The sequence below is a fragment of the Dromiciops gliroides genome, chromosome 5, assembly GCF_019393635.1.
Source record: "Dromiciops gliroides isolate mDroGli1 chromosome 5, mDroGli1.pri, whole genome shotgun sequence".
Taxonomy (NCBI): Eukaryota; Metazoa; Chordata; class Mammalia; order Microbiotheria; family Microbiotheriidae; genus Dromiciops; species Dromiciops gliroides.
The window spans coordinates 240,645,458-240,673,043 of record NC_057865.1 but is presented as its reverse complement, the minus strand read 5'-3'; the positions used below and the strand labels follow the sequence as shown (position 1 = coordinate 240,673,043).

The following is a 27,586-nucleotide window of genomic DNA, read 5'->3' as shown; positions in this document are numbered from 1 at the left end:
TGCCCTACCTAAGGCTAGGCTTGTTTTCACAACAGAAGCCCTGGCAACAGGGACCCTCTCCTTGCCTAGAGGTGGTCTCCGTGCCCCACCTTCCCTTAAGAAATGGTCTTTTCTCCCTCCTCCTCTTTGGGCGGGGATGGGGGCGGAGCTACGCCTCCAGCCAATCCGAGGCTTAAGGACTTCACAATGGGAAGTGTGACTTCAGTACAGGAGCCGGTTTGTTGACATTGACCATGGCTGAGGCAGCAGTCGTCCTGGCGCTGCCGTGTCGGAGACAGCTCTTTTTCCCCGCTCCCCGCTACTTTGTTGTCAGCTTTTGCTGGTATTCTACATATCCCGCAATTGATAGTTTTCCCGCTTTGGGAAGTCTTACCCACTCCTCCCCTGATCCCCACCTCCACCTCCACCTCCACCTTCTCTCCTCCATAACCGCACTTTTTCAGTCAATCTCCTGCAAGAGAATGACGACGATAGGTCAATATTTAAATTTCTTCACCAATTGGATCGGCATGTTGAGAATTCAAGGCAGGTAGGAAGGGGAAAGACCAGGGTCCCTGCGCAGCTCCTTGGGGTGGGAGCCCATGAGGCATATTTTCTTGAAATTTTGATTTCCCACTTTTCTCTCTCTTCGGGGAACCTGGAGCCCTGAAGGGAGAAAGCCTAGTTCTGAAATGACTACCTCAATCCCCACCCGGAATTTGGAACCCTTTTTGAATTTGGGATTCCTCCCCCTCCCGCGGAAAATATCGGAATGGAAAAAGAGTCAAAGACATGGAATAGCTTTAAAAAGAAGTATTTCTATTTCCCCTGTTTTGCTTTGAATTTTTTTGGAGGTGTGTGGGTGGGGGTGAGGTTAATGGGGGCGGTATAACTCCCTGCCCTTCCTAGCTGAGATTCATCTTCACTACGAATATTTCTTATAGCCACTCTCTAAATTTGAGATTGCATACCAAACTACAATAATTGCAGTAAGCATTTCTGTCCTTTTCCCTGGTTCCACTTATGCCTGTTTTACTCTTCTTTAATAAGCATATTTACACCATTTATACCAAAGACAGAAGCAAATATTTTTCTACAGTGGATAAAATTGTCATAGGCGTTTCAAGCCTAGCAGGACGATATCATTCTATCACAAATTTAGCACTGTTACCATAATGTGAATTACAGTTTCTGTCAGGTAAATTCAGTTTATTTTACTGCGTGTGTATTACTCCAGAGAAAATGTTAAGTTGTTTTAAGTGGGAAAACCAGGTTGATTTCTGCTAAATTTCAAGTGCTGCTTTAAACTTGAATTAAGATTAAGATTGGTTAATTTCATCTTGGACTTTTTTTTAAAAAAACATGCTTGATGTTGCTCTCCCTAATGAAAACGGATTTGGAATATGCTCATTAATATGACTGAAACTGTATGTGTAATACTGTATTAATTTCTTACATTATTTTTATGGGTGATATTCATACCTAGCTTAATTAGTTAACATTTTACAAATGTTTCCCTAATTTATAGCACCTAAAATTCATATTTTATGAAAATAGTTTCTTTCAGAATTTCTTTGGAAACTTCTTTTGCATGGAAATGGAAATTACCATTCACTTGGCTGCCCATCTCTTCCTCCATATTCATGTACTCTTTTTGTAATCCAAATCTGTACTCACTCTCTTCCCCATCCTTGCCTGCCTTTACACCCTCTTCCACCAAGAAGTTTCCATTTCAGGGACCTGGATTAAAACTGACTCAGCAGGTATCAGGATCTGGAAGCAGAGTAAGCTATACTAAGTAGGTTGCCAGTAGAGTCTAAATTGAAGGCCCCCAGAGACAGAACCAGAAGTAGCCACATGAATTGATAACTGATCTTTAAAGTGATGTGTTAAGAAATCAAGTACTGGCAAATATGTCAGAAGACAGAGTCAAGCCTGAAGAATTGCAGTGGGTTTAGAGCTATCCATGAGGGAGACAAGAAGGTCATGAGTTTTGAAGGAAGATAGGATTTAGATGAGATGGATGGACTACCTTTCAAGGAGAGGAAGTGGGATTGTCCTTGGTATCTTCCAGGTTCAAAGAGTATTCAAGTTACCAGGGAGTTGTCTGTGGGAGTGGGGTGAGGTTGGAGAGTTAGCTGGGGTCCAGATTGTAAAAGGTCTTTATTGCCAGACAAAGAAGTTTTGACTTTCACCTGTAGAGACATGAAGTTGTGCTGGGGGATGATGTGTGCAAAGTGGTGTTTTTCAGTGAATGTCTAGGATGTATTGAAGCAGATCTTGGAAGCAGAGGATCAGTTCAAACTCTATTTTAGGAGTGAAGTAATCAGAGCTTGAGCTGAATGGAGGGTTTGGGGAATGTAAAGAGACTTCTCTTAAAGATATCAGAAAATCATAACCATTATGAATTATTGAGTGAATGGGTATGGGAAGAAGAGGAAAAGACAGAGGGATTTTGAGCTTGGTTGACTGGAAGAAGGGTGATCCTGTCCACAGAAATGGGCAAATTCAGCTTTTATCTTTCTGCTTCTTTTGTCATGCTTCCCTCCATTTTCTCTTGCCCAGCTCTGAATAAAATCATAGGGCTGGAGGGACCTTAGTGATCATCTGGTTCAGATCCTTCATTTGACAGAAGAACCTGAAGCTTAATTTACAGGACTTGCCTAAGCTCCTCTAAGTAGCAAGAAGCAGTGATGAGTCAGCTCCTTCTACTTTTCTACTCCACCATGCCATTTTGCATTCATGAACCTTATGCCCTCTTTATGTTTTCTTTTTCTTCTCATCTCACTTGAACTTTCTTAGCCATTTTGACTTTTTGTGCTTAGGTGGTACCTACTTAGGTGGTACCATAGAGTAGGTGTCCTTTTTAAAAAAATAACATTTTTTCAGTAGGTATTTTTTAAATAATATTTTATTTTGTCCCAATTACTTGTAAAACCAATTTTAATGGCTTTTCAAAAAAGGTTTGAGTTCTAAATTATATGCCTCATGCCCTCCCCTCTCCCTGAGGCCATAAGGTTATTCATGTGCAATCATATAAAGCATTTCCATATTAGTCATTTTGTGGAAGAAAACTTGAAAACTCTACCCCCCAAACCCCAACAAACAAACAAACAAAAAGAAAGTGAAAATAGTACTCCATCTGTATTCAGGTGCTATCAGGTCTTTTCTAGAGGAGGATAACATTTTTCATCATGTCTTGAGAATAGCTAAGTCATTCATTCATAGTTTGTCATTGTGTGTCATTTTCTGGTTCTACTCACTTCACTCTCTATCCGTTCATGTAATATTTTCCAGGTTTTCCTGAAATCATCCTGCTTGTCATTTCTGGTAACGCAAAAATATACCATTGCAATCATATATCACAATTTGTTCAGCCATTCCCCAATGGATGAACATCCCTTCAATTTTTACTTCTTTCCCACCATAAAAAGAACTGCTATAAATATTTTTGTATAAATAAGTCCCCCACACCCCTTTTCAAAATTTCTTTGGAATAAACCCGTAGAAATGGTATTGCTGGATCAAAGGGTTGTGCATAGTTGCAAATTGATCTCCAGATTGGTTACATCATTTCACAACTCCACCAACAGTTAGGGTCGGGGTTCTTAACCTAGGGTCCACAGACTACCAAGGTCATTGATAAATGACAGTGATGTAAACAAAAAGCATCAATGTTTAAACAAAGAAATATTCTTGTTGATTATTAAAATCTGCAAAATTTCCCATATATATAGGAAAACTCCACAGGTTGTCTTTTTAACTGCAAGTCAGAGAACACAGACATTCTTAATCTATTTGATTTTTCCTGTGTAGAAAGGCTAAATAATTCTTGAGTCTTCAATGCATTTGACAACCTCCTTTCACAGTTATTTTAAGAATCACTCTCTCCACTGCCTTCTGTCACTAGCTCTGTTGCTGACGCCCTAGAGGAAAACCCTCTGACTGGTTCAGCTGGTTTTCCCCCATATTTGTTTTCTATGCTACCATTTTGATGTCAGTCAGCCAAAAAAAATTGATGAAGTAAGTACCTGTCCTCTGGGTTTTAGGCACTGTGTTATGTGCTGAGGATAGAAATGCAAAGGATGAAAAAAAAAATCCCTCCTCTAAAGCAGCACATCTGAGACTGTCATTAGTATAGAGGTGGTGGTTCCACTGACCTTGGGGTGAAAAGAACTTGGTCTACAAATCTCCATAGATATTTTCTGTTTCTCACCTCTATTGTCCTCCTTCTAGTTCTCCACTCTCTTTAATACCCTTAGCTTAAGACTGCTTTCTTGGACCTTCTATCAAGCATTCTTTAAACGTGTTTTTCCCCCACTGTTTTCACTCTTGTATGAAGTGATACTTCTCATAATGTTCTATCATCTTTTCTTTGTCAAGTTCTTCTTACCTGACTTTCTATTCTAAGCTGGTTTTGGCCTGACAGCTATCACTTTAGCAAAATCAGATTGCTCCCTGAAGCAGATTCTGGGCCCCTTGAGTTTACTTTTTATGGCAGTTGATCTACACTCCTTAAATTTCTGTAGGAAAATGTTATCATCCATTTTGAATGAATGAATGATGAAACATTTATTAAGCACTTCCTTCCTGACTGCCACTTGGCAAAGTCCTAGGGATACAAATGCAAGAAGCAAGACAGGGCCTTGCCTCGAGGAGCTCACATTCCAATTGGGAAAGAGAACAAACACATTGAGGAATGGTGGCTGTGACTGTAGGACATCTAATCTTTCCTGGAGTCTTCCTGTTGATTTGATAAGCATTTTCAGAGCAAGACTTTTAAGGAGGTGGGGGGGGGGACTGGAAGGGCAGTGAAAAGAAAGAAGGGCAGGTGAGATTTACCTGAAGCAAGATAGGGCAGGTGATGGGGGGAGTAACAGCAGTGGTCATGGATCTGGTTGGACTATAGTGAATGGTAACCATTGGAAAGCTAGATTTCATAAGCATGACATGCAGATGAGTGGGGAATAGCCATTCCTTTGAACCCCCTTCTATTTTGGGGGTTTAGTTGTTTGTTTAAATAGGTCATGTTGAAGCCTGGTGCTTACAAGTTAGTGTTCTGGTTATATACTGATAGATGATTCAGGAAGGCAAAGTACTATTTCTTATTGCTTCCTATTAAACATGGTGGGAAAGCATAGTATTATAGAAAGAACACTAGACTTGGAGTCTAGAGAGTTGTCCTGCACCCTCTTCCCTCTTTGTACACTCTCTCAACAATCTCATAAGCTTCCATGCGTTCACTTATGTTTACACAGGTTACTTTCAAATACAGATAGCAGGACTCTCCTGAGGTCTAATCCCATGTCCTCAACGGATACTGGATGTTTCTAATTGGGGTCCCATAGAAATCTCAAATGCCACATGTACAAAAGGGACAAGATTGTCTTCTCACTTAACCCTTCTGTTCAACTTCTTTTTGTTTAGGGCACCACCATGCCTTCAGTCACATAGGATCATGAATTTGTTTAATACTGTTGTATGTGATTATCATATGGGTTTGTTGCTGGGTTTTATGTCCCATTTTGAATTATTTATTACATTAATTCCCACATGACCTTGATGAGGTTAGAAGTCAGTCAGAGTCTTCCTCTGGTGACCCAATCTGCACCTAAGTTAAAAAAATCCATCCATAACCAAGCCTTTGTTACAAACCTACTGTTTGTCAGGCACTGTAGTAGGTGCTGGGACAAAAAGACAAAACCAATCAATCCTTTAAATTCTTAAGGAAGTTACATTTTGTTGAGGGTGTCAGCATGTACACACAGAAGTAAATGCACATATGTATATGTTTAACACAAGCCTGTGTAATATACAAGCTATACACAAAGTCATTTTAGCAGAATATGCACAATTCCGGTCGTCAGAAAATGCCTAGTATAGAAGGTGTTCCTTGAGCTTTAGCTAAGAAGGCAGCCTGGGAATCTAAGAGACAGAGGTGAGGAGGAGCTGTGTTTTAAGGCTAGGACACCAAGCCCTTGAAGGGTAAGGAAACAGGAGAGAGATCATCATGTACAAAACCATGACATGGTTTAGTGTAGGAGAATAAAGTCCTGAAAGGTGGGACCAGCAGAGGTCAATTACAAAGAATATTTACGTTCAATTGTTTGCATTTCTAAAAATATAGAGATATATGCATATAGATATATGAAAAGAGAGAGATTATATGAAATAATCTAAGACTTTTGAGTGAGAGATTTTTCTTCTTGCTTCATCTAACAGAGAGCCTGATCTCTTTGATGGAAAAAAAGTATCTTTTGGGGATGCAGATACATCTGGCCTTCTTCAAGATCTGGAGATCAAGGAGGTATGTATGATGACAGATACAATTTGTTTTTAGCCAGATTCTGTAAGAAAGCATTTAGGGGAACATGGAAGGACCACATGGAAGCAGTTACTAAAAGACAGCTAATGAGTCTGTGGATGAAAAATCAATATGATTTTCTCCCTTGGTGCTAGAGATGGTATGGGCTAAGTGCATGTAGACAGGAGGTGTCAAAGCCAGAAAGACCTAGTCTTGTCTCAGACATATACTAGCTTTGGGACTCTGGGCAAGTCACTTCACTTCTAAGTTACCTGTACAACTCTGAATGATTCTGAGTTGCAGAGAAGGGACTGCCCTTCATTGGCAGAAGAAGCTCCTTCCTCAGTGGGATATCCATATACCAATGAAAAAAAAAATATTACAGGTCCAGAAGCTTTCCCTTTCCTTGTGAAGGTGGAAAGTGTAGTTGTCAGAAAGAGATGAGAATGAAGTGAAGCAGAATGGGGGAATGAACATCAAGGATACAAAATCGTTGCCATTGTTTCTTACATTTCAGAATTGTGTGCTTCTTCTTATGGTATTTATTCTTAAGCATTCTGTGTCTGTTCTTTCCCCTGTCTTGCCGATGTAATGCTTTATGTTGATATGTAAATACATTTTAGAATTATAAATTCTATTATAAATAGTGTTTATATTATATTACATAAATAATATTATAATAAAATAAAGAATTGTTTTCTGACCATTTCCTGAGTACATTGTAAAGTGTTCTAAATTAACTTAAACACTTATGTGTCTGAATATCCCTTTGGACATATAATTTCCAGTTCCTTAATCTTTTCACTGAAATGAATTTTTAGTTTGAGTTCTTACACGTGTGTATGTGCGTGTGTGTGTGTGTGTGTGTGTGTGTGTGTGTGTTTTTTCTGTGTGTGTGTGTGTGATCTCTCCTAGGACTGAGAGCTTTCATGATCCTTTGCTCATCTCAGCAACTCCTTAATCTTGGCATCTCCTAGACTTACTTTCTTTTCCCTGATAGGTTGCTCCCATAGCTTAAGTTGGTTGCTGCTGCTTCTGCATATTGTCTTCTAAAGTCCTCCTCATTGCTTCATTACAGTTTCCCCTTGGGCAACAAGTAAGGATTCATTCCTCCCAGTAGCTGCTCTTGCTGAGATAGGAAGGCAGCTTACAGAAGATATTGCACATCTTAGTTTGCTTGGTTATCTAGAATATGGTATTCCTATAGCCTTAGTAACCTGAGTTATCATGTCTAATTTTGGTTCACTATCGTGTTCATTTTCATGTCATCTGAAAACTTTGCATCAGAGGAAAAGGTGAAGGATTATTCTATACTTTTATATAGAAGTTGATTTTGTGTGAGTAGCTTGGGTTAATGTTTTTTTATAAGCAATATGCCAATAAATTACCTATATAGATAGAGTATCATGATCCATCCCACAAAACATGTTACATCCCACAGTATAAAGACAAGAAACATTACTGTGGAAGGTGGTGACCTGGGCTCCATGTTAAAAATACAGAATGAATATCAATATGGTGAAATGATGCATTGCATGTTTATAAGAACACTTCTTAGTAGACCATACATTAAAAAGAGAAATTATGTATGCCTTTTTTTACGTTATAAAACCTCTACATTTTCTCTACATACATTAAAGTAGTATATGTTTTATTTTTATGCACTTTTCCTAAAATTTTGTTTAAAAAAAGTCTCCCTCCATGAGCCATGGGAACCCTACAGGAAGTATGAGGGGAAGAGGATAAGGAAGGAAGGGTGAGAAAAAAAAGGGAGTGCAGAGTAGGAGAGGGGACAGTCAGGAGTAAAACACTTTTGAGGAGGAATAGTTTAAAAGAAGATAGAAAATAGAGTAAATATCTTGGGAAGGGAATAGGATAGAGGGAAATAGTTATGATGATGGAATATAATGGCAAAACATATGGTACCTACTTTGCTGGGCTAATAAGAAGAAAATTCTTTGTCAAGTTTAAGGTACTTTATTTAGGTTATGATGAACAGGATACTATCAGAAAAACTTGGAAAGACTACATGAACTGAAGCAGAGTGAAATGTACTGTATACAAATTAACAGCAATAGTTTAAAATAATCTGCTGGGAAGCATGTGGTTATTTTCAGCAAGGCAATGATCCAATATAACCCTGAAGGACTTATGAAAGAGGCAACCCATCTACAGAGAAAGAAGTAATAGTATCTGAAAATAGATGGAAACACATTTTTTTTCGGGGTTTTTTTTGGGGGGGACAGTTGGGGTTGGGTAACTTTCCCAGGGTCACACAGCTGGTGGGTGTTGGGTGTCTGAGGCTGGATTTGAGCTCGGGTGCTCCTGGTTCCAGGGCCGGTGCTCTGTCCACTGTACCACCTAGCTTCCCCTGGAAACACATTAAAAAAAAAAAATTTTTTTTCCTCTTTGACAATTCCTCAATCTGAAGTTTTGGATTTTTTTTTTTTACTGTTTTCTCTCACAACCTAGCTAATGTGGGAATGTTTTCCATGACTACTGATGTATAACTTATTTTGAAGTGCTTGAGTTCTAGTGGGTGGGGGGTAGGAATGGAGGAGGAAGAGAAGTTGGAACACAAACTTTTACAAAATTGATGTTAAAATTTGTTTTTACATATATTTTGGAAAATAAAATTCTATTCAATTTTAAAAAGTCTCCTATGAAACAGCTAATATTCTTTCAAAGCTATTGTAATGAGAGAAAACAAATACAGGCTTCTTAGGATTTTACTTGCACTTTGGGTTACATTATACCAATATGGACTGTGTTATTTTTTTTCTGCTTTATTATTTCTTGAAATATGTTACCATTTTAAAAAAGACTCCCAGTTTTCTCTTTTCCCTCAAAGTTATTTTAAGATATTGCTTTAGATTTTTGGAATGACATTAAACACATTGTGATAATAAAATTCTATGCTCTGCTTTTGTTAGGATGAACAAACAAAGGAAAATAAAGAGGAAGAGATACCACCATGCCGTGAAGACAACACGGGCAAGGCAATGGAACTGGAGAATGCACATGTTCTTAAATATGGACGTGATGAATCAGGTGATAACTCTAATATGAAAAGAGTAACTTACTGTTTACATTATGAGTAAGAACCATAATACCTCTTCACAAATTTGTTTTATGTTTTCATCTTTTTGTTCTTTCCAAGGCTTTTCCTTCAAAATGTTTGGATCTTTGTGTATTACTTATGTTTTTATAATATATATAGATTGGGATATGCCTTAAAATTTCCGCATGAGACAATATTTGCTCACACTAGTTTTATATTAGGCAAGTTTATCAAAACATGTTATGCTTTTATATTTGACACCTATTTAATTTTTTTCATTTAATTCAAAATGAATTCAAAAACACAAAAGTCTCTTGTCTATGTGTACTGAGCATTAGACTAGGTTTTGGGAAGCTTAAAGTTTTGTTAAGATATTGTACTTGCTATAAAGGGAGCTTACAATGTGGGGTAGTGCATTGAGATAACTATACAATACTCAGTCATGTAAAAGGATCATAGAATTCTTGAATTGCAGAACTGGAAGGCACTTCTAGTCATTCTACTTCAACAGTTCTTGAAGAGGAGGAACCAGTTCTACCACATCCCCAATAAGGGCCTTATAGCTTCCACCTGAACACCTCCAGTAATGAGGAACATATTATGATGTCTTCTTCTTTGGTTTCTTCCCATTTGGAGGAAGTTTTTCCTTAATTACAAAATTTATTTCTTTATAACTTTTAACCCTATTTCCATTCTCACATTTGTCTTCATGAAGATGGAGAACAATGGGTTTTCAGGAATCCTCAAATAGTCATACTTTCCACAAAATGTCACCTCAGACATCAGTTTATTTATTTATTGGCTTATATTTTGTCTTTGATCTTTTTATTTTCTTAGTAACTTTACAACCAGGATTTCAAAAACATTCTTATAATTAGGCATACCTCATGTTATTCAATAATGCCAACTGAAAGTGAACCAGCCATTGTCTCCTCCTGTATGATGCTTAATTAGCTAGCTGCCTTTTTAATTTTCTTTTTGAATTGGTTGTTGGTTTGTATACCTTCATAAACCAATTGTTCTGCCATCCTATAGAAAGAGTTCCTTTCCTGGTCCATGATGCAGCTCCATGGTATTGGAGAATTTCCATGAAGTTGATAATGCTTAAGGAAATCCTCACTATTTTGTTACCTCATACCACTAATGAAGTAGTAAATATTTGTCAAGTGACTAATTTGTGAAAGGCGCTAAGTGAGGCCAAGGCTGGGGGCGGGGACACAGAAACTGAAATGAAACTATCCATATTTTCCTAAACCATGGAGACATACGAGTACATACAAAATAAATACAAAGTGATTTGGAAGGGACTGGACAAGTGAGGAAGGCCCCAGTTTCTGGAGACAACAACAGGGAAGGTTTCTATATTGAAGGTGTGACTTTAGTTGAGCTCTGAAAGATACAAGGGATGATAATGGCTGGAGAAAAATAAAGAGATCATTCCAGGCATAGAGGACAGCCTGTACAAAGGCATAGAGATGGAACAGGGACTATCAGGAGGGAAATAGCAAGAACTATCTGAACTTCAGAGTATGTGAAGGCAAATACCATGATAAGGCCAGATACTTAGACTGGAGACAAGTTATAAAGGGTTTGAAATGGTTAATTTCATCCCAGCAGGATTAGGAAACTTTGGGCATTTATTTAGTGGCTGATTTTGGCAGCTGTGTGGAAGAGGGATAGCAAAGGGGTAGACAAATTGGAGACAGAAGTTTGGGCCAGGACTCAGGTAGGAGGAGAGGGCCAGGGATGGTGGGGTCGGGGAGGCATATGAGAGAGGTACTATGGAGGTAGAATCTGCAGGATTTGGTAACTACCAGGATGTGTGAGGAGCGGGATAGTGAGGGGTCCAGGATGACACTGAGGCTACAAGCCCTCATGACTAGTGAGTGGTGCTGGTGCTAGGATTCTTGCTTGTAATCCAAGCTCTTCTGCCTCCTGGGATATCATATTCCAAGTCTTCTCATCCTTTAATGGAGAAGCTGCTGAGTCCTGTGAAATCCTGACTGTGGCTCCTTGATCTTTAAATTGGTTGTGTTGGGTTTTCTGTTTTTTTTTTCTGGCTGCTTGCAATATTATTTTTTCCTTGGCCTGATAGTTCTGTTAATTTGGCTTCAAGATTCCTTGGAGTTATCATTTTGGGATTTCTTTCAGGAAGTGATCAGTAGATTCTTTCAATAACAATTTTACCCTCTGGTTCCAGGATATCAGGGCAGTGTTACTTGATAATTTCTTGAAAGATTCTCTCTAGGCTCTTTTTTTTGTTTTTATTTTTGTTTTTTTGTGAGGCAATTGGGGTTAAGTGACTTGCCCAGGGTCACACAGCTAGTATTAAGGGTCTGAGGCCGGATTTGAACTCAGGTCCTCCTGACTCCAGGGCCGGTACTCTATCCACTGCACCACCTAGCTGCCCCCTAGGCTCTTTTTTTGATCATAGCTTTCAGGCAGTCCAATAATTCTTAAATGATCTTTACTTGGTACCTTACTCTTTGGCAATGAACCTTTCCAATGTAAACTTCAAAGACAGAAAGCCTGTTTCCAGGGCTGTGCTGAAAACTGTCCTAGCTACGTAGTAGGACCCAGTAGAACTTGAATTTTGTATTCGTGGATACAAGGTCACATCATCTACTGGTGAAATATAAGAATTGGGTAGAGGTGGAGCGTCAGTAGCTTACGCTTTAAAAATAAAATGGCAGTCATTTCTGAATAATATTAAAGTTTTTATCATAATGTGTCAATTAAGTTACTCTTGACATAATATTCATGTTCCATATAGATCTCCCTAAGAAGGGAAAGAGATTTTGGTTGAGAAGAAGGAAGCAAGTTGTTCGAAATGGTAAAAACGCTTGTGATCCACAATCATCCCCAAATCCTGGTGAGTAATTATTGGGAAAAAAAAAAGGTTTTTTTCCAAAACATTTTTGAAGAATTTCTAAGTCCTAAAGAAGCAGGTTTTCTTTCACCTTTCTAGTGCTGTCTGCAGGAAGGCAGCCAGGAGAGTGAGAAGTACTAAAATCTCATCCCACAAGAATGTGTTGAATGAACTGTCATCATTTAGCCTAAACAAGAGAAGGTATAGGAAGAATGCTGGGATCTCTGTCCAAAGTTTGAAAGAGAGATTAGAATAATTATATCTACCATGAGAATACAGTAGGATCAATGGATGGGAGCTACCAATGGATTGGAGCTGCCAGTCAGGATGGTAGATCTTCTTCCCTGGCACATGAAAATCCTTCTACCCCTTAGTGTGTGGCCTAGTGAACTGTTTTATCCAAAATTAAATTCATCACCCGCTACCCGACGCTTTGGCAATGAACCTTTCCAAATGTAGCAAGGTAAACTTGAATAGCAGAAAGCCTGTTGCCAGGTCTGTCCTGAAAAATTTCTAGCTTGGTAGAGTGAGGCCTAGTAGAACTTGAATTTTGTGTTCACGGATAGAAAGCCACTTTTACTCCTGATGAAATATAAGAAAAGGATAGAGATGGAATATCAGTAGCCTGTGCTTTAAAAAGTTCTTTTACTCATTTACTCATAATGTGTCAGTTAACTTATTCTTGACATAATATTTATATTCCATGTAGATCTCAATAGGAGGAGAAATTGGGTATCCAGCATGTTGAAACGTAACCAAGTCATACCAATAGGAGTTAATCCAAATCCACGCCGAGAAATTATCCCTGGTAAGTAACTAGTTAAAAAAGATTTTTTTCCTCAAAACATTTTGGAAGATTTTCTCTGTCCTACATGAGCAGGTTTTCACTCTTGTCCAAAAAAAAAAAAAGTCAGTCATGGTAACCCTAGCAAATAATCTTTCTTCTCATAGTGAAAGTAGAAGTTAACTTTGTGTGTTTTTTCCTCAAGTTCTCTTGTAAAGTCTGTGAACAGATTGCTATATATGTTGAATTGAGATCCCAGAGAATAGTATTTTTCATGCAAATACCTTAAGAGTTCAGTTATGTTAACTTGCCTGTATCATTTGGACACATTGCATAATATTGTAAAGCCTACTCAAAGTGTCTGATTCTTAATTTATAATTTTCCTTTGACTCTAAAATGATTGAACTTAAAGTGTGTCAATTTCCTTGGACATTTTTGTTAGTAATCCCTAATTGAATTTGAAAGCTATTTCTTGTTAAGGCTGTGCCGAGTTTTTTCCTTTGATGCTAGGCGAATAAAATGTGTAATATAAATAATGAGGCTAACTGCCTTCAATTAAAAATGTAACTGGAAAACATTTAAAACAGGTCTAAAGATATCTAAAAGTGTCATTCATTCTTTTTTCTTTGGGCTTTTTGTTTATTCATCATGCCTAAAGAAACAAGGATACTGTCAGCAGATGCACAGCTTGACAGCTCTGTGATATTTGTGAATGTTTTTATTTTCCTTCAGTTGGCTGCCACACCCCCACAGTCACTAGACTTCCAAAACTTGTACCTCTTGGTGAAATGAATCACAATGGGAATGCAATAAGATCATTATTTGATGCCTCCTCTGTATGCTCTCTATCCATTTTTACACATTTCAACAAATTAATATACAATTTTTGAAAATTGGCTTTGATGATTTTCTTCTGATTTCAAAAATATTTTATTTTTGCTCCCTTAAGTACGTTGGTGTCTGTATAGTTTATGTGATATTCTTGAAGTGCTGTTATCAAAATATTCTAGCTAGCACTTGACCATCACAATTAGTCCAATAATGCTAGAAAAGACAAGGAATAAAATCTTTAAGTGTTTAAATTTAAAAAGATCTTGTTTAGTAGTAACATGAAGGAATGTTAAGTTGTTCATTGTATATTAAATATCTGTGCCATGAGTCTTCTCTCATGTAAATAAACATCTTGAATACAAAATATTCAGATGAAGTTCTAGGCAAAAGCAGTAGAGGAATTAAGGATTAAACTCTGGAGGTCTAAAGAGGATATTCTTATAAAGTTTAACTGACCGCCCACATATTTAATTAAAGACTATGTGTTCTGAGTGGATGTGAACTTTTGGATTTCCTCATTTTGGTGTGTGTTGAACTCTGGAAATAGTTTTTAAAGATGTGAATCAGGTAAGGAAATTTGTGTGAAATTATCTTATATCTATCTGAAGCTTTGCCAGATGATAATTAGGGAAAGACTCTAGAGTTTAAAATTTCATAGAAGGGCCGCTAGGTGGCGCAGTGGAGAAAGCACCGACCATGGATTCAGGAGGACCTGAGTTCAAATCTGCCCTCAGACACTTGACCCTGGGCAAGTCACTCAGTGCCCAGCAAAGGAAAAAAAAAAAAACCAAACTCCTTAATAGAGTATAAAGTTTAGAAAAGAGGATGTTATAGACACAGAATGTTTAGTTTCTCTCTTGTACTATTTAAGTAAAAGTATTTTGTTTCCAGATTCCTAGTTCTGGTACTTTAGGGGAAATTAATTATCCTTTGGTAGTCTATTTAATTTTCCTTTTCAGACTTGACACTTTTTTATTCTGTGAGATCCTTTCAGTGTCCTCCCATCAGTCCTTCATTGAGAGTCCACTCAGTGTTCCTTTGTCTGTTATCTAACTTTTAATCTGGGTACTACAGTAGCATATTAGTGCTGTCTTTGCTCTCACTACAGGACTGGCCCCTGTACTTTGCTGATCATATCTCTGAAGAGTTTGTTTGTTTGTTTTTTTCCTGTGGCTTACTTATGCCCACCATATCAAAAAGACTTATGGGGCAGCTAGATAGCAAGGGGCAGCTAGATAGCACAGTGGTAAAGCACCGGCCCTGGATTCAGGAGTACCTGAGTTCAAATCCGGCCTCAGACACTTGACACTTACTAGCTGTGTGACCCTGGGCAAGTAACTTAACCCTCATTGCCCTGCAAAAAACAAAAACAAAACAAAACAAAAAAGACTTATTACTTATATTCTGTGCTTTACTAAGCACTTAGGAGTACAAAGATAAAAAATAATACCTGCCCTCAGAGAGCTCACAATATATGCATAAGTAGGTAAACCCAAGATCACCTGAGTGGGGAAGAAAGCACTAGGAATGAGGGAGGCTACTCACAGGAGGTGATCCCTGAGCATGGAGCCTGGAAGGAAGCTTAAAGCTTTTTACAGGTGGAGTCAGAGGACAGACCTCCTGTTGTTCACAACATTCAGTGTGTACAAAAGTCACAGAGGCAGGAGATAGAGCAGTGTGAATGCCTGGGGCATACACAATGGGAAGGGGAATTGTGTGAAATCAGTTTAGCAAGATAGGTCAGAGTTGGATTCAGAATGTTTTTAAACGTCAAGTTAGAGTTTAAAAGTTATCCTGGAAACCATAAGACATTTCCTTGATAATCTTGTAATATATTCATTGAGTGTGAATGTGGTAAAACCTAAGTGGTTCATTTGAATTGAAAAAAAAAGGAGTCACAATTTTTAGTAAAGGAATAAGAATTTATGATAAAGAACAAAATAAGACATGTGCTTCTTTATCCCAAATGAGGCTGAAATTCTCTGATAATGTGATGCTATTTCTCCCAAATTATGAGGCAGTATTAGAGAGTAACTTGGAAGTAGCTGGGAGAGGTGGTAGTTACTTCTCTTGCAGGTTTGTTAGCTATCTTTTGATGCTGTTATAAAACCAAAAGCAAGTTTATCACCAGGTATAGAGTCAAACTTTCATCCCAGTGGTTGAAAGTTTTGTTTTGTTTTGTAGGATTCTTTAAGGAAATGTGATGAGTTTTCCCTCCAAGCCCTTCTTCCTGAAACCTAGGGTCGCCTGTGTAGAGATTGTGATTTGAAAATAGAAATCAATGTAGTAAATTTGTTTTAATTATGTCTTGGTTTCTTTTCTTTTGATATAGATTTCTGTGGAAAGTCTCTGCTACTACTGACTTTATGTCATGACCGAACAGTGATACTGATGATTTTATCCCATCATCATTCTCACTGGTGTTTTTTGTCAAGAATGACAAATTATTATGGACTGGTTTAACTTCTGAACAATTTGTTTTTGCAAAGAAGAAAATATTCTGTACTTTATAACCTTCAGACATTGTATGTTTAGGTTCACTGAGATTTCTTCCAGAGATCTGATTACTTCCATTGGACCTCATTCATCAATTTTTCTTCTTTGAACCTAAGTTATTATTTCTACTTGCTCTTCATTATTTAAAGAGGCAAGGAATAATAGCATAAGCTGTGTGGTGAGATTATTGGAATTTGGCAGACTGATTAAGATGAGCCACACCTGTCCTGTCCTGAGTGATGTGTGCTGCTGATGTCAGCAGGAGAAACCACTCTCCACAGGCAGTTTTGAAGGACCTCTCCTTTTGGGGGAGGAAGAGTAAATGTTCCTGAGGGGAGCTCAGTCTCTTCAGGAGTGGTTTTCCCTTGTGGTGGTCTGAGCAGCAGGAGCAGACGAGTCCTGAGGGCCCTGGCTGCAAAGCTGTTTTTCCATGAAGCTATGGACCCCAGGTGGTAAGTTGACATAAGAGCCCTGCTCTTTTGAGTTAGCTGAACTGGAAGCCAGGTTGGGGATTGTATAGACTTAGGTTAGCGTTAGGAGGACTGTCTGTATTTCTCTTTCCCTATTCCCTTGTCTTTGATTATATTAATTTCATCTTTGCTGTTTATTTCATTCCCATGAATAAAACCTGACTCTTTTGTGGAAAAGAGGCTGTCAGGCTCCTTTCTTATTGGCCTGGGAGAAATATCTAAAAAGCCAGTTCTGAGAGGAGGGAGCTTTGGACTTAGAGGTCCCTCATTATTTCCGGGACCCCAATATTACAGTGAGCCACTCCATTAACTCTCCATATGTTAAATTTGGCCCTCACAGCTGATAGCTTTTGGAACCAAGTTAACATAAAATGTTGACCATGTAGTTTACAATGAATATTTATGGCAATAGACCTGAAGGAAGAGGACTTCAGTGCTTTTTGTATTTGGACTTGGGACACTTTAATATTTAGTTTGATAATAATCAGAATTTCTATTGTTTATATTAAAAATATTTCTGTAAGATAAATGTACAGGGTGGGATAAATCCTGGGTATTATAAACTAAAATTTATATTTTTTCTAAAATTTTTCTTGAGAGGTTGCATGAATATAATTGGTTTTGCTGTTTTCTGTAGATTTGAAATATCCATATTTTGGTTTGATAGAATAATATAATACACTATTTTATAAGGCCCTACAGTTTATATGTCAAAAGAAATCTATTCTAACTGCACAAATAGGATATATTTTTATAGCTTTTTGGAGATAGTGAGTTATTCTTAAAGTATCCCTCCTTATTTTTTATATTTTAATTCAATTTTTGTACCGGAAACTGAAAACTTAATTTTGCACCACATTATGCTACATGACTTGCTTGTCTAATGAGAATTTTCAGGGTCTTTTTGAACTCTTTGGCTTGAAAGATTTTTGAAATTTCAGTACTTTTTTCTGTAAATAAAAATATTTTCTTATGTGAGAAGCAATTTAAAGAGTTGGCATTTGTTGAACATAGAAACAATAAATTATTTAAACGACTAAGGGTCTGGTAATACTCCTTTCAAAGCTCTACTTGTAGTTTCAGGTTTCTCAAATTCTTTTTCAGTACAATTTTTTAAACTTCTTGGGTGATACCTTAATTGAATAAAAAGGGAATGTAGCTTTTAAAAATGTGTCTTATAACCAGGCAGTGGTTATGACACTGAGAAAATCTGGACCAAAAAAGCCAAAAATGTTGGTGTAATAATACATGCTTTAAACAGTATTTCATTGAATAAACCCCCAAAAATGACATAATTATTCTTAAGATGAAAAAGTGTATGATATCGTATACTTCAAGTTGAATTATTATTTTTATATGATTTTATGACTATCCTATATGTGACATGATTCCAGTATGTATTTTACTTTCCTATATCATAACTCTCTAGTTAATTAAATGTATAGCTATATTTAAACCTAAAACACTTTTTAAAATCGTTAGAACTCTTTAATCGTTTCTATGTGAGACAGAAGCATACTATTGGCTGATATAAAAGCATTATTTTAAAAGCAGGCTTAATACAATAATTTACTGTTAACATTAAAATTGATAACAAAACATTTGAAGTACTGTTTAAATGAATCTTTAGAGCTGTCATAGATCTAGCCAACTCCATGGAATTCCAGTCCTGATTATGAAGAACTTGAGGAGCATTTTTAAAAAACAGATTTCATTTGCCATATTTAGTAAGGAAAAACACTTCTATTCTAATGACATTTGCATAACAGGTTATGTCTGAGAAATAGTCTAAATCTGATAAGACATGATCCTCTAATGGACTGAAATATAGAGAGTTTGAAATTCTTAGTAGCTCAACTTGGTTCTGGTTCATGTTTGTTTTATGTATTATGTTTATAATGTACATGCATGTTTTTTTAAAATTGAATTTACATTTTACTTTGTTCATGTATAGTTGTGTAGTTTGACAGTGTATAAGGATGTTTTCCTTAGCATTTAGTTGCTTCAGTATTATTTCAATTTAATTCTTTTTTTTACAACCCAGAACCAGTGGTTTGATCTGTTGTTTTCTGGGAGTCTTTTAGAAAATAGAAAGAAAAAAACAATAATAGATAAAGTATAACTGGCAAATACTGAATTAATAGGTTTTAATATTTGTCATAAGTCATTTGGCTCTGTTCACCCATGTCCAATTTTTTTCCCTTTCCAGTTAAGAATGTCCCAGTGTTCTGCCCTTGGGCTTGTCATTTTACTGTTTATTGTGGTGTATAAAGTCTAAATGTGTGGTCGCCTTAAATTAGAAGCTTTAGCACCAGTCTTTGGGCAGTAAGCATTTATTAAAGCATACTAGGTATTGGTAAAAAGGCAGACACGTGAAGTTCAGAACGTTCAGGAAAGGCCTATCTAGCCTAGAGTTCCAGCCTGGTCTGGTTCTTCCTCAAGTCCTCTATATCATGAGCCTGCTTCAACCATGAACTGCCCCTCACACTGAGTGTGGAAGCCTTTGATAGGTCTGGAGCAGAAGAGGGCCTTACACACTGCTTCAAGCTGATTGGTTAGAGTCATCCAAATCCACTGGTTCACCTTCAGGTGGTCTCATGTGGGGTTCAAAGTCCTTAGCTTCTGAGAACAATACCTTCTTAAGGTCTAGCCAGGTGTGGTTACAATGAAATTAACTTGAGGTAGGCTAATTAGCAAAGTCAATCACTGTCACTTAATTCAATCAGTTTAGATACATCTGCAGGTGAGCCTTTGAATGAGGATCTGCCAAATCCCATGATTTTCTCACATGATATGAATGACTAAAAGTAGAGATGAAATGCTTAATCAAGCTGATGTATAACAGAAGCTAATATGACCAAACTGAGATCCCTAATGTTCTCAGTAAATTAGAAAGTATAGGGAAATCTAGAAGATGACACTTGCAGCAGATATGCCTGGAAAGCCTTATACTTGGGTTCAAACAATCGACACTCCAAGACAGCAATGTAAGAAGTTCAAGAGATTGGGAGGTTGTTTTTGTTTTTGTTTTTGTTCAATACCTGGGGGCTTTGGGTAGACTGAACTTAGGATGAGTCAGTGGTGTGATAGCACCACCAAAGAAGTTAATGTTTGAGGATGCATCATACAAGCATAATGTGCATGACAAAGGCCATGTACTCCAGTCTGGTTACACTACATCTGGACTAGTGTATTCATTTTTGAGTGCCATTTTTGTTTTAACAACCTTGGTCTCCCCAGCGTACCGAGGCTAGAAGTGCAGGAAATATTCACAGGGTGGATCCTCCTGGTGATCAGCATGCTAGCATTTACCTCCTCTTTTTCTATCCCTCCTTCGACAACCTGGTGACCCCCAACTCCCAAGGGCTCACCATATTAATGCTAAAGAGTGGCAACACCTGACTGACATATCCCACTGCAGCTCACAACTCGCAAACTCAAGACCTCTATGAGCCTCAGCTCTCCACTCTCTGTTCCCACCCCCTCATTTAGCTAGCATTATAGGTGAGCTGTATATTACCTTGCTCATGCTACTCTGACCAGCTAGTGCTGTCTGCAGGAAGGCAGCCAGGAGTGTGAGAAGTACCAAAATCTCATCCCACAGGAATGTGTTGAATGAACTGTCATCCTTTAGCTTAAACAAGAGAAGGTATAGGAAGAATGCTGGGATCTCTGTCCAAAGTTTGAAAGAGTTGTGTAGAGGAGAGATGAGAATTATTATGGATAACCGGAGAAGACAGGAGGATCAGTGGATGGGAGCTGCCGGTCAGGAGGGTAGATCTGGGATTAGTACCTTCTACCCTGGCACATGAAAATCCTTCTACCCCTTAGTGTGTGGCCTAGTAAACTATTTTATCCCAAACTACATTCATCACCTGGTACCCAGCTCTTTGGCAATGAACCTTTCCAAACATAGCAAGGTAAACTTCAACAGCAGAAAGCCTGTTGCCAGGTCTCTCCTGAAAATTTTTCTAGCTTGGTCATGAGGACTAGTAGAACTTGACTTTTGTGTTCCTGGATACAAGGCCACTTCTACTCCTGATGAAATATAAGGAAGGGATAGAGGTTGAATATCAATAGCCTATGCTTTAAAAAGATTTGTGGGTTTTTTTACTCATTTCCATATATTATTATGGTGTTTATCATGATATGTCAATTAACATATTCTTGACATAATATTTCTCTTCCATGTAGATCTAAATAAGAGAATATGGATAACCTCTCGCTTCGGCAGTGTTAATCAGATACCACTGGCCTGTGAGAATGAAGATCCACACCAAGCCATTATCCGTTGTAAGTAATTAGTGAAAAAGTATTTTTTCCTGAAAACCTTTTTGAAGAATTTCTCTGGCCTACATGATCAGGTTTACACTCTTGTCCAAAAATAATTCAGTCGTGGTAGCCCTAGCATATAATCTTTATTCTCAGAGTGAAAATAGGAAGTTAACTTTGTGTGTTTTTTCCTCAGGTTCTGTTTTGAAGATCTGTGAAGAGATTGCTATATATGGAATAGTGAACTGTTGAATTGAGAGCCCTGAGAATAGTATTTTTCATGCTCATACCTTAGAGTTCAGTTATGTACACTTGCCTGTATCATTTTGATACATTGCATAGTATCATAAAGCCTATGCAACGGGTCTGATTCTTCATTTACAATTTTCCTTTGACTCTAAAATCATTGAACTTAAAGTGTGTCGATTTCCTTGGACATTTTTCTTAGTAATCCGTATTTGAATTGGAAAAGCTCTTTCTTATTAAGGCTGTGCCGAGTTTTTTCCTCTTATTCTAGGTGAATAAAATGTGCTATATAAATAATGAGGCTAACTGCCTTTAGTTAAAAATGTAACTGGAAAACATTTGAAACAGATATAAAGATATCTAGAACTGTCATTCTTTTTTTTTATGGGCCTTTCTGTTTATTCATCATGCCTAATGAAAAAAGGATACTGTCAGCAGATGCACAGCTTGACAGTTCTGTGATATTTGTGAATGTTTTTTTCCTTCGGTTGGCTGCCACAGCCCCACAGTCACTGGATTTCCAAAGCTTGTACCCCTTGGTGAAATGCATCATAATGGGAACGCAAGAAGATCATTATTTGATGCCTCATCTATATTCTCTCCACCCATTATTACACATTTCAACAAATTATTACATAGATTTTGAAAATTGGTCTTGATTTCTTTTTTCTGATCTCAAAAGTTATTTTATTTTATTTTTGTTCTCTTAAGTACATTGGTATCAACTATATCGTTTTATTTGATATTCTGGAAGTGCTGTTTTCAAAATATTCTGTCTAGCACTTGCCCATCAGCAAGTAGTCCAATAATGCTAGAAAAGAAAAAGAACAAAGTCTTTAAGTGTTTAAAATTTTAAAAAGAGCTTGTTTAATAGTAGCATGAAGGAATCTTAAGTTCATTGTATGTTAAATAACTGTGCAACATGAAGTCTTCTCTCATGTAAATAAGCATCTTGAATACAAAATATTAAGATAAAGTTCTAGTCAAAAGCAGTTGGGGAATTAAGGATTAAACTCTGGAGGTCTAAATAGGATTTTCTTGTAAAGCTTAACTGAATGCCCAGGTATTTAACTAAATAGTATGTGCGCAGAGTGGACATGAAGTTCTGGAGTTCCTTATTTTAGTGGGTGTTGAACTTTGGTAATAGCTTTTTAGAATGTGAATCAGGTAAGGACATAAATTAAGATATTACTTTGTGTGAAATGATCTTATGTCTGAAGGCCTGCCAGATGGTAATTAGGGAATGACTCTAGAGTTTTAAACTTTTTAGAGTATGAAATTTAGAAAAGAGTATGTAATAGATACAGAATGTTTAGTTTTTCTCCTGTACTATTTAAATAAAAAGTATTTTGCTTCTAGATTCCTAGTTCTGGTTCTTTAGGGGAAATTAATTACCCTTTGGTAGTCTAATTAATTTTCCTTTTCAGACTTGACACTTTTTCATTCTGTGAGATTCTTTTCAGTGTCCTCCCATCAGTCTTTCATGGAGAGTCCACTCAATGTTCCTTTCTCTGGGATCTTTTTTTTAACCTGGGCCCTACAGTAGCATTAGTGCTGCCTTTGCTCTCACCACAGGACTGGCCACTGTACTTTTCTGATCATATCTCTGAATAGCTTGGGGTTTTTTTTTTCCCCCTGTGCCTTACTTATACCCAACTATATCAAGAGGATTTATTACATATATTCTGTGCTTTGCTAAGCACTTAGGAATACAACGATAAAATAAAAAACATTTCCTGCCCTCAAAGACTTCACAATACATACATAAGTAGGTAAGCCCAAGATCATCTGAGTGGGGAAGAAAGCACTAGGAATGAGGGAGGCTACTCACAGGAGGTGATCCCTGAGCAAGGAGCCTAAAAGGAAGCTTAAAGCTTTTTCCAGGTGGAGTCAGAGGATAGACCTCCTGTTGTTCACAGCATTCAGTGTGTACAAAAGTCAGAGAGGCAGGAGATAGAGCTGTGCGAATGCCTGGGGCATACACAATGGGAAGGGGAATTGTGTGAAATCAGTTCAGCAAGATAGGCCAGAGTTGGATTCAGAATGTTTGTGAACGTCAAGTTAGAGGTTATATGTTATCCCAGAAGCAATAGGACATTACCTTGATAATAGTGTAATATATTCATTGAGTTGTGAATGTGGTAAACATCTCTAAGCAGCTCAGTTGAATTGAAAAAAAAGGAGTCCCTTTTATTAGTCAAGGAATAAGAATTTATGAAGAAGGACAAAATAAAGCCCCGGCCCTGGATTCAGGAGGACCTTTGTTCAAATTGGCCTCAGACACTTGACACTTACTAGCTGTGTGACCCTGGGCAAGTTACTTAACCCTCATTGCCCAGGAAAACAAAAAGAACCACATAAGACATGTTCATCTTTTATCTCACATGAGTCTGAAATTCTCTGATGGTGTGGTGCTGTTTCTCCCAAAGTATGAGGCAGTATTAAGGAGCTACTTGAGTAGTTAAGCTTAGTTAGGAGAGTTGATAGTAACTTATCTCTTCTTTAGCTGTGAATTCAAGAAAATAGCAAGATTTAATGTTATGCCAATTATTGTAAATAAGTCAAGCTAGACCATTGTACAGGGCTGCTGTAGTTCAACAGAAGATAATGAAATTTATGCCATCTTAATAGGCTACTTTATTAGAATGTAAATTGATTTTTGAAATAAAATCATGCAGGTTTGTTACATCTCTTTTGATGCTGTTAGAAAACCCAAGCCATGTAGAGAGTCAAGCTTTTATCCTAGTGGTTGAAACTTTTGTTTTGTTTTGTTTTGGTAGGAATACCTAAGAAAGTGTGATGTTATTTGTAAATAGAAATCACTGTAGTAAATTTGGATTAATTATCTCTTTGTTTCTTTTCTGTTTAATAGATTTATACGGAAGACCTATCGATGATCGGGAAGAATTTGTGGCATAATTAATTCTGGCTCGGTGATTCATTACTGACTAATTTAGCTTAAGGACAAATTTTTTTGGATTAAACTTTTTTTGCCAAATTGTATTCATCTCTACACTTTTTATTGACAGGTTGACCAGGTTCCCGACCAAATTCACCTCTAAACTGGAGTCAGCCTCAAGCTTCTCCTCAGCCCCTGGGGGGGGAGGGGGGAGCAGCACTTGGGCTGTCCGTGCAGGCTGCTCAGCCTCCAGACCTTTAGGCCTGGGCCTTCCTGTGTCAGGACGACTTCTTCAGAGAGTGGCAGGCACAGTCTCAGGGGGCAGGTGAAGGTAATCTCAGAGATACTGAATGTCCTCATTGGTACCTGTGAGGAAAATGCCTCCTGCTCAATAATTCTCTGGAACTCAGGGGCGGTGATGTGTCCAAGGCTCATTTATTGTCATTCTCCAGAGAATGGCCAGCCCAGTGTGCAGCTGGTGGGTGCCAAGAAAGGGGGCTCACAGGCCCCATTTTACCCCCTAGTCCCTAATGCAAATGGACCTTCCCCTTTTTCATCACTGGTCCTATTCCTCAAGGGTTAGGATCTACATGCAAACATGAGCTAGCCTGAAAGCAGTATTCCTAACCCTAATTTCCATAATTACTCTTTGGGTTGGAGTGGGACAAACCAGCCACCCACTCAAAATCAATACCTGGGGATTGGAAATGAAAGTAGAAAAGCAAACAATGTTTCTTTCTTTCTCGTGAAAGGGCACAAGCCTGAATATGGCAAGTGCACCACACAAGCTCAGAAATAAACCATATATATATACACACACACACACACACACACACACACACACACACACACACACGTAAGGCAACGCCCCCTCCCATTCTTGTCTGATTCCCATTGGGTCGTCATGGAGAGGTACAATCTACACCCTAGCCCTGGTCCCCCTTGCACTCTACTGTGCCCCAAAGGTATTTCCCCTTCCTATACCAAGCAGGGGATTATAAATCTTGAGTGTTAACTACCAGCTGCTTAAACCCATATGTTATCTTGGGCTATTTGGATTATAGAGTAAAATTGCTACTGCTTCTCATATTAAAGAGGAAGCTGGGACACTTTTCTTTGGTGGGTCTGAAAAACTTCTGCCCTCACTATTCCTTTTGTTGGGCAACCTGGACATGAAGCTATGCTTACAAATTTAACTTTGGTAATAGAATAAGTTTCTAATTGTACTGCATTAGGGTTACAGGAATTGGAAGAGTACTCAAACTCTCTGGCAAATGTGGTCCTGGACTGAGGCGGAGTCTGTATGGATCAGAACACCTCCTGAAGGTTGGGCTCTAGTACAGAGCTTCCCTGGAAGGCTGAAACTGTTCACAGCTGTTTGCTTCATCCAGTTTTTCATGGAATTCTTAGATTTATTCTGTATTAGGGTCCCTATTGTCCCTTGGGCTGTCTGTTAATCATTTGTGTTTTGTGTTGTGATTCCTGCATTTGTAACTCTGGTTCCTAGATCTCCCTCAATTCATAAACCCCCTGTGTGAGGGGCGGCTAGGTGGTGCAGTGGATAGAGCACCGGCCCTGGAGTCAGGAGTACCTGAGTTCAAATCCGGCCTCAGACACTTAACACTTAACTAGCTGTGTGACCCTGGGCAAGTCACTTAACCCCAATTGCCTTACTAAAAAAAACAAAAACAAAAAAAACATAAACCCCCTGTGGGCCCCTAATTTGCCCCGACTTAGCAGGAAATAGATACAAAAGAATTGATCGTCGTCATCCTTTTTCCAGGGATATATGAAAAGGGGAGAATGATGTAGGAGGCAAAAAGGGGTTAACAGATAAACCTAAGACCCAAGCTCTAATTCAGATGTTAGCTCTAAAAGGGATTCAAATCCCAGTTAATGGATAACTTACAAGTCAAGATGTTAGGTTCTCTTATCCACAGAAATCAGTACCCATAAGGTGACCATAAAGGGTCAGGCCAAATAACAATAAAGGAATTGACAGCCTATAGAAATTGAGACCAGAAATAAAAGAAAAATGATAATGTTTTGAAACTACCCATGGGAAACAGAAAGAGACCTGCGCAGAAAAGGCCAAATTTGTCCCCAGATTCACCTTATGAGGTTTAAACCCCCAAAACACACCTCCACTGAAAAAGGTGTCTACCTCGGGGGTTGGCTTAGGACCCCAGCAACTCCAAATTAGGATAAGCCCTCCCCTGTACCTCCCCAAGGTGGATAATATTATAATGAGTAGGACAGGCCCTCCCCTGTACACCCCCAAGGTGGAGATTTTTATAATGACACTGATAATCAATTTATCCATACTATAAATATAACTCTCTTTCCTTTCTTTAGATGAGAGATACCTATCCACTATTCTGGTTCTCTCTCTCTCTCTCTCTGTGGTCACCCACAGTATTGCAATAAAACTTGGGAAACTGAGTCACTGAGTCTTGTGATTCTTTTGGGATGACTCACAATCAATTTGACCCCAAATTCTGCCCACATCATCATTTCCATCCTACATCATTTTGATCATTTATCAATTGGGGGATGTCTCTTATTTTAACAAATTTGACTCTGTTCTCTATGTGTTTGAGAAATGAGGCCTGTCAGACCAAGATGCTTCAAATTTTTTTTCACAGATACTATTGCTAACTGTACTTCCCTCCATACTATTCCCTTCCCATGACATTTACTCTGTTTTCATCTTCTTTCACCCTATCCCTCCTTAAGTGTTTTGCTTCTGACTGCCCCCTCCCCCAATCTGGCCTCCCTTCTTTCAACACCCCCCTCTCATCCCCTTTCCCTCCTACTTTCCTGCAGGGTAAAATAGATTACTCTGCTTAGTTGAGGGTGTATGTTAGTCCCTCTTTGAGCCAATTCTGAGGAGAGTAAGGGTCACTCCCTCCCCAGCACCTTCCCCATCTTCCCCTCCACTCTATAAGCTTTCTTGTTGGTTTCTTTTAGGTGAGATACTTTACCCCATTTCATCTCTCCCTTTCTCTTTCTCACAGTGCATTCCTCTCACCCCTTAATTACATTTTTTCAAGATATCATCCCTTCATATTCAACTCACACCTGTACCCTCTGTCTAAATATACTCCATTCAGCTGCTCTAATAATGAGAGAGTTCTTATCCCTTACAAGTATCATCTTCCCATGTAGGAATTTAAACAGTTTAAACTTATAATATCCTATATGATTTCTTTATCCTGTTCAACTTTATGCTTCTCTATGGTCCTCTACATTAAAGTCAAAGTTTCTATTCAGTTCAGGGCTGTTGATCAAAAATACCTGAAAGTCCTCTCTTTCATTGAATTCTCTTTTTCCACCTGAAGGATAATAATCAGTTTTGCTGAATTCTTGATTGT

At 38.1% G+C, this 27,586-nt stretch overlaps 1 protein-coding gene across 1 annotated transcript; it reads left to right on the top strand.

Moving 5' to 3' along the window:
- Nucleotides 1–233: 233 nt before the first annotated feature.
- On the top strand, nucleotides 234–24,280 carry LOC122729002. Its single transcript, XM_043967685.1, has 7 exons — nucleotides 234–529; nucleotides 6,202–6,286; nucleotides 9,217–9,334; nucleotides 12,118–12,216; nucleotides 12,923–13,021; nucleotides 20,990–21,088; nucleotides 24,186–24,280. Exons 1-7 carry the CDS (start codon nucleotides 234–236, stop codon nucleotides 24,230–24,232), a joined length of 843 nt encoding a protein of 280 aa, XP_043823620.1. The 3' UTR covers nucleotides 24,233–24,280.
- The last annotated feature ends 3,306 nt before the right edge of the window (nucleotides 24,281–27,586 follow it).

Coding starts and splice junctions, on each gene's coding strand:
- LOC122729002 (XM_043967685.1), top strand. CDS start 234: ATGGCTGAGGCAGCAGTCGTCCTGGCGCTGCCGTGTCGGAGACAGCTC. Junction 12,217..12,922: donor ACAATCATCCCCAAATCCTG/GTGAGTAATTAT, acceptor TATTCCATGTAG/ATCTCAATAGGAGGAGAAAT. Junction 13,022..20,989: donor ACGCCGAGAAATTATCCCTG/GTAAGTAACTAG, acceptor TCTTCCATGTAG/ATCTAAATAAGAGAATATGG.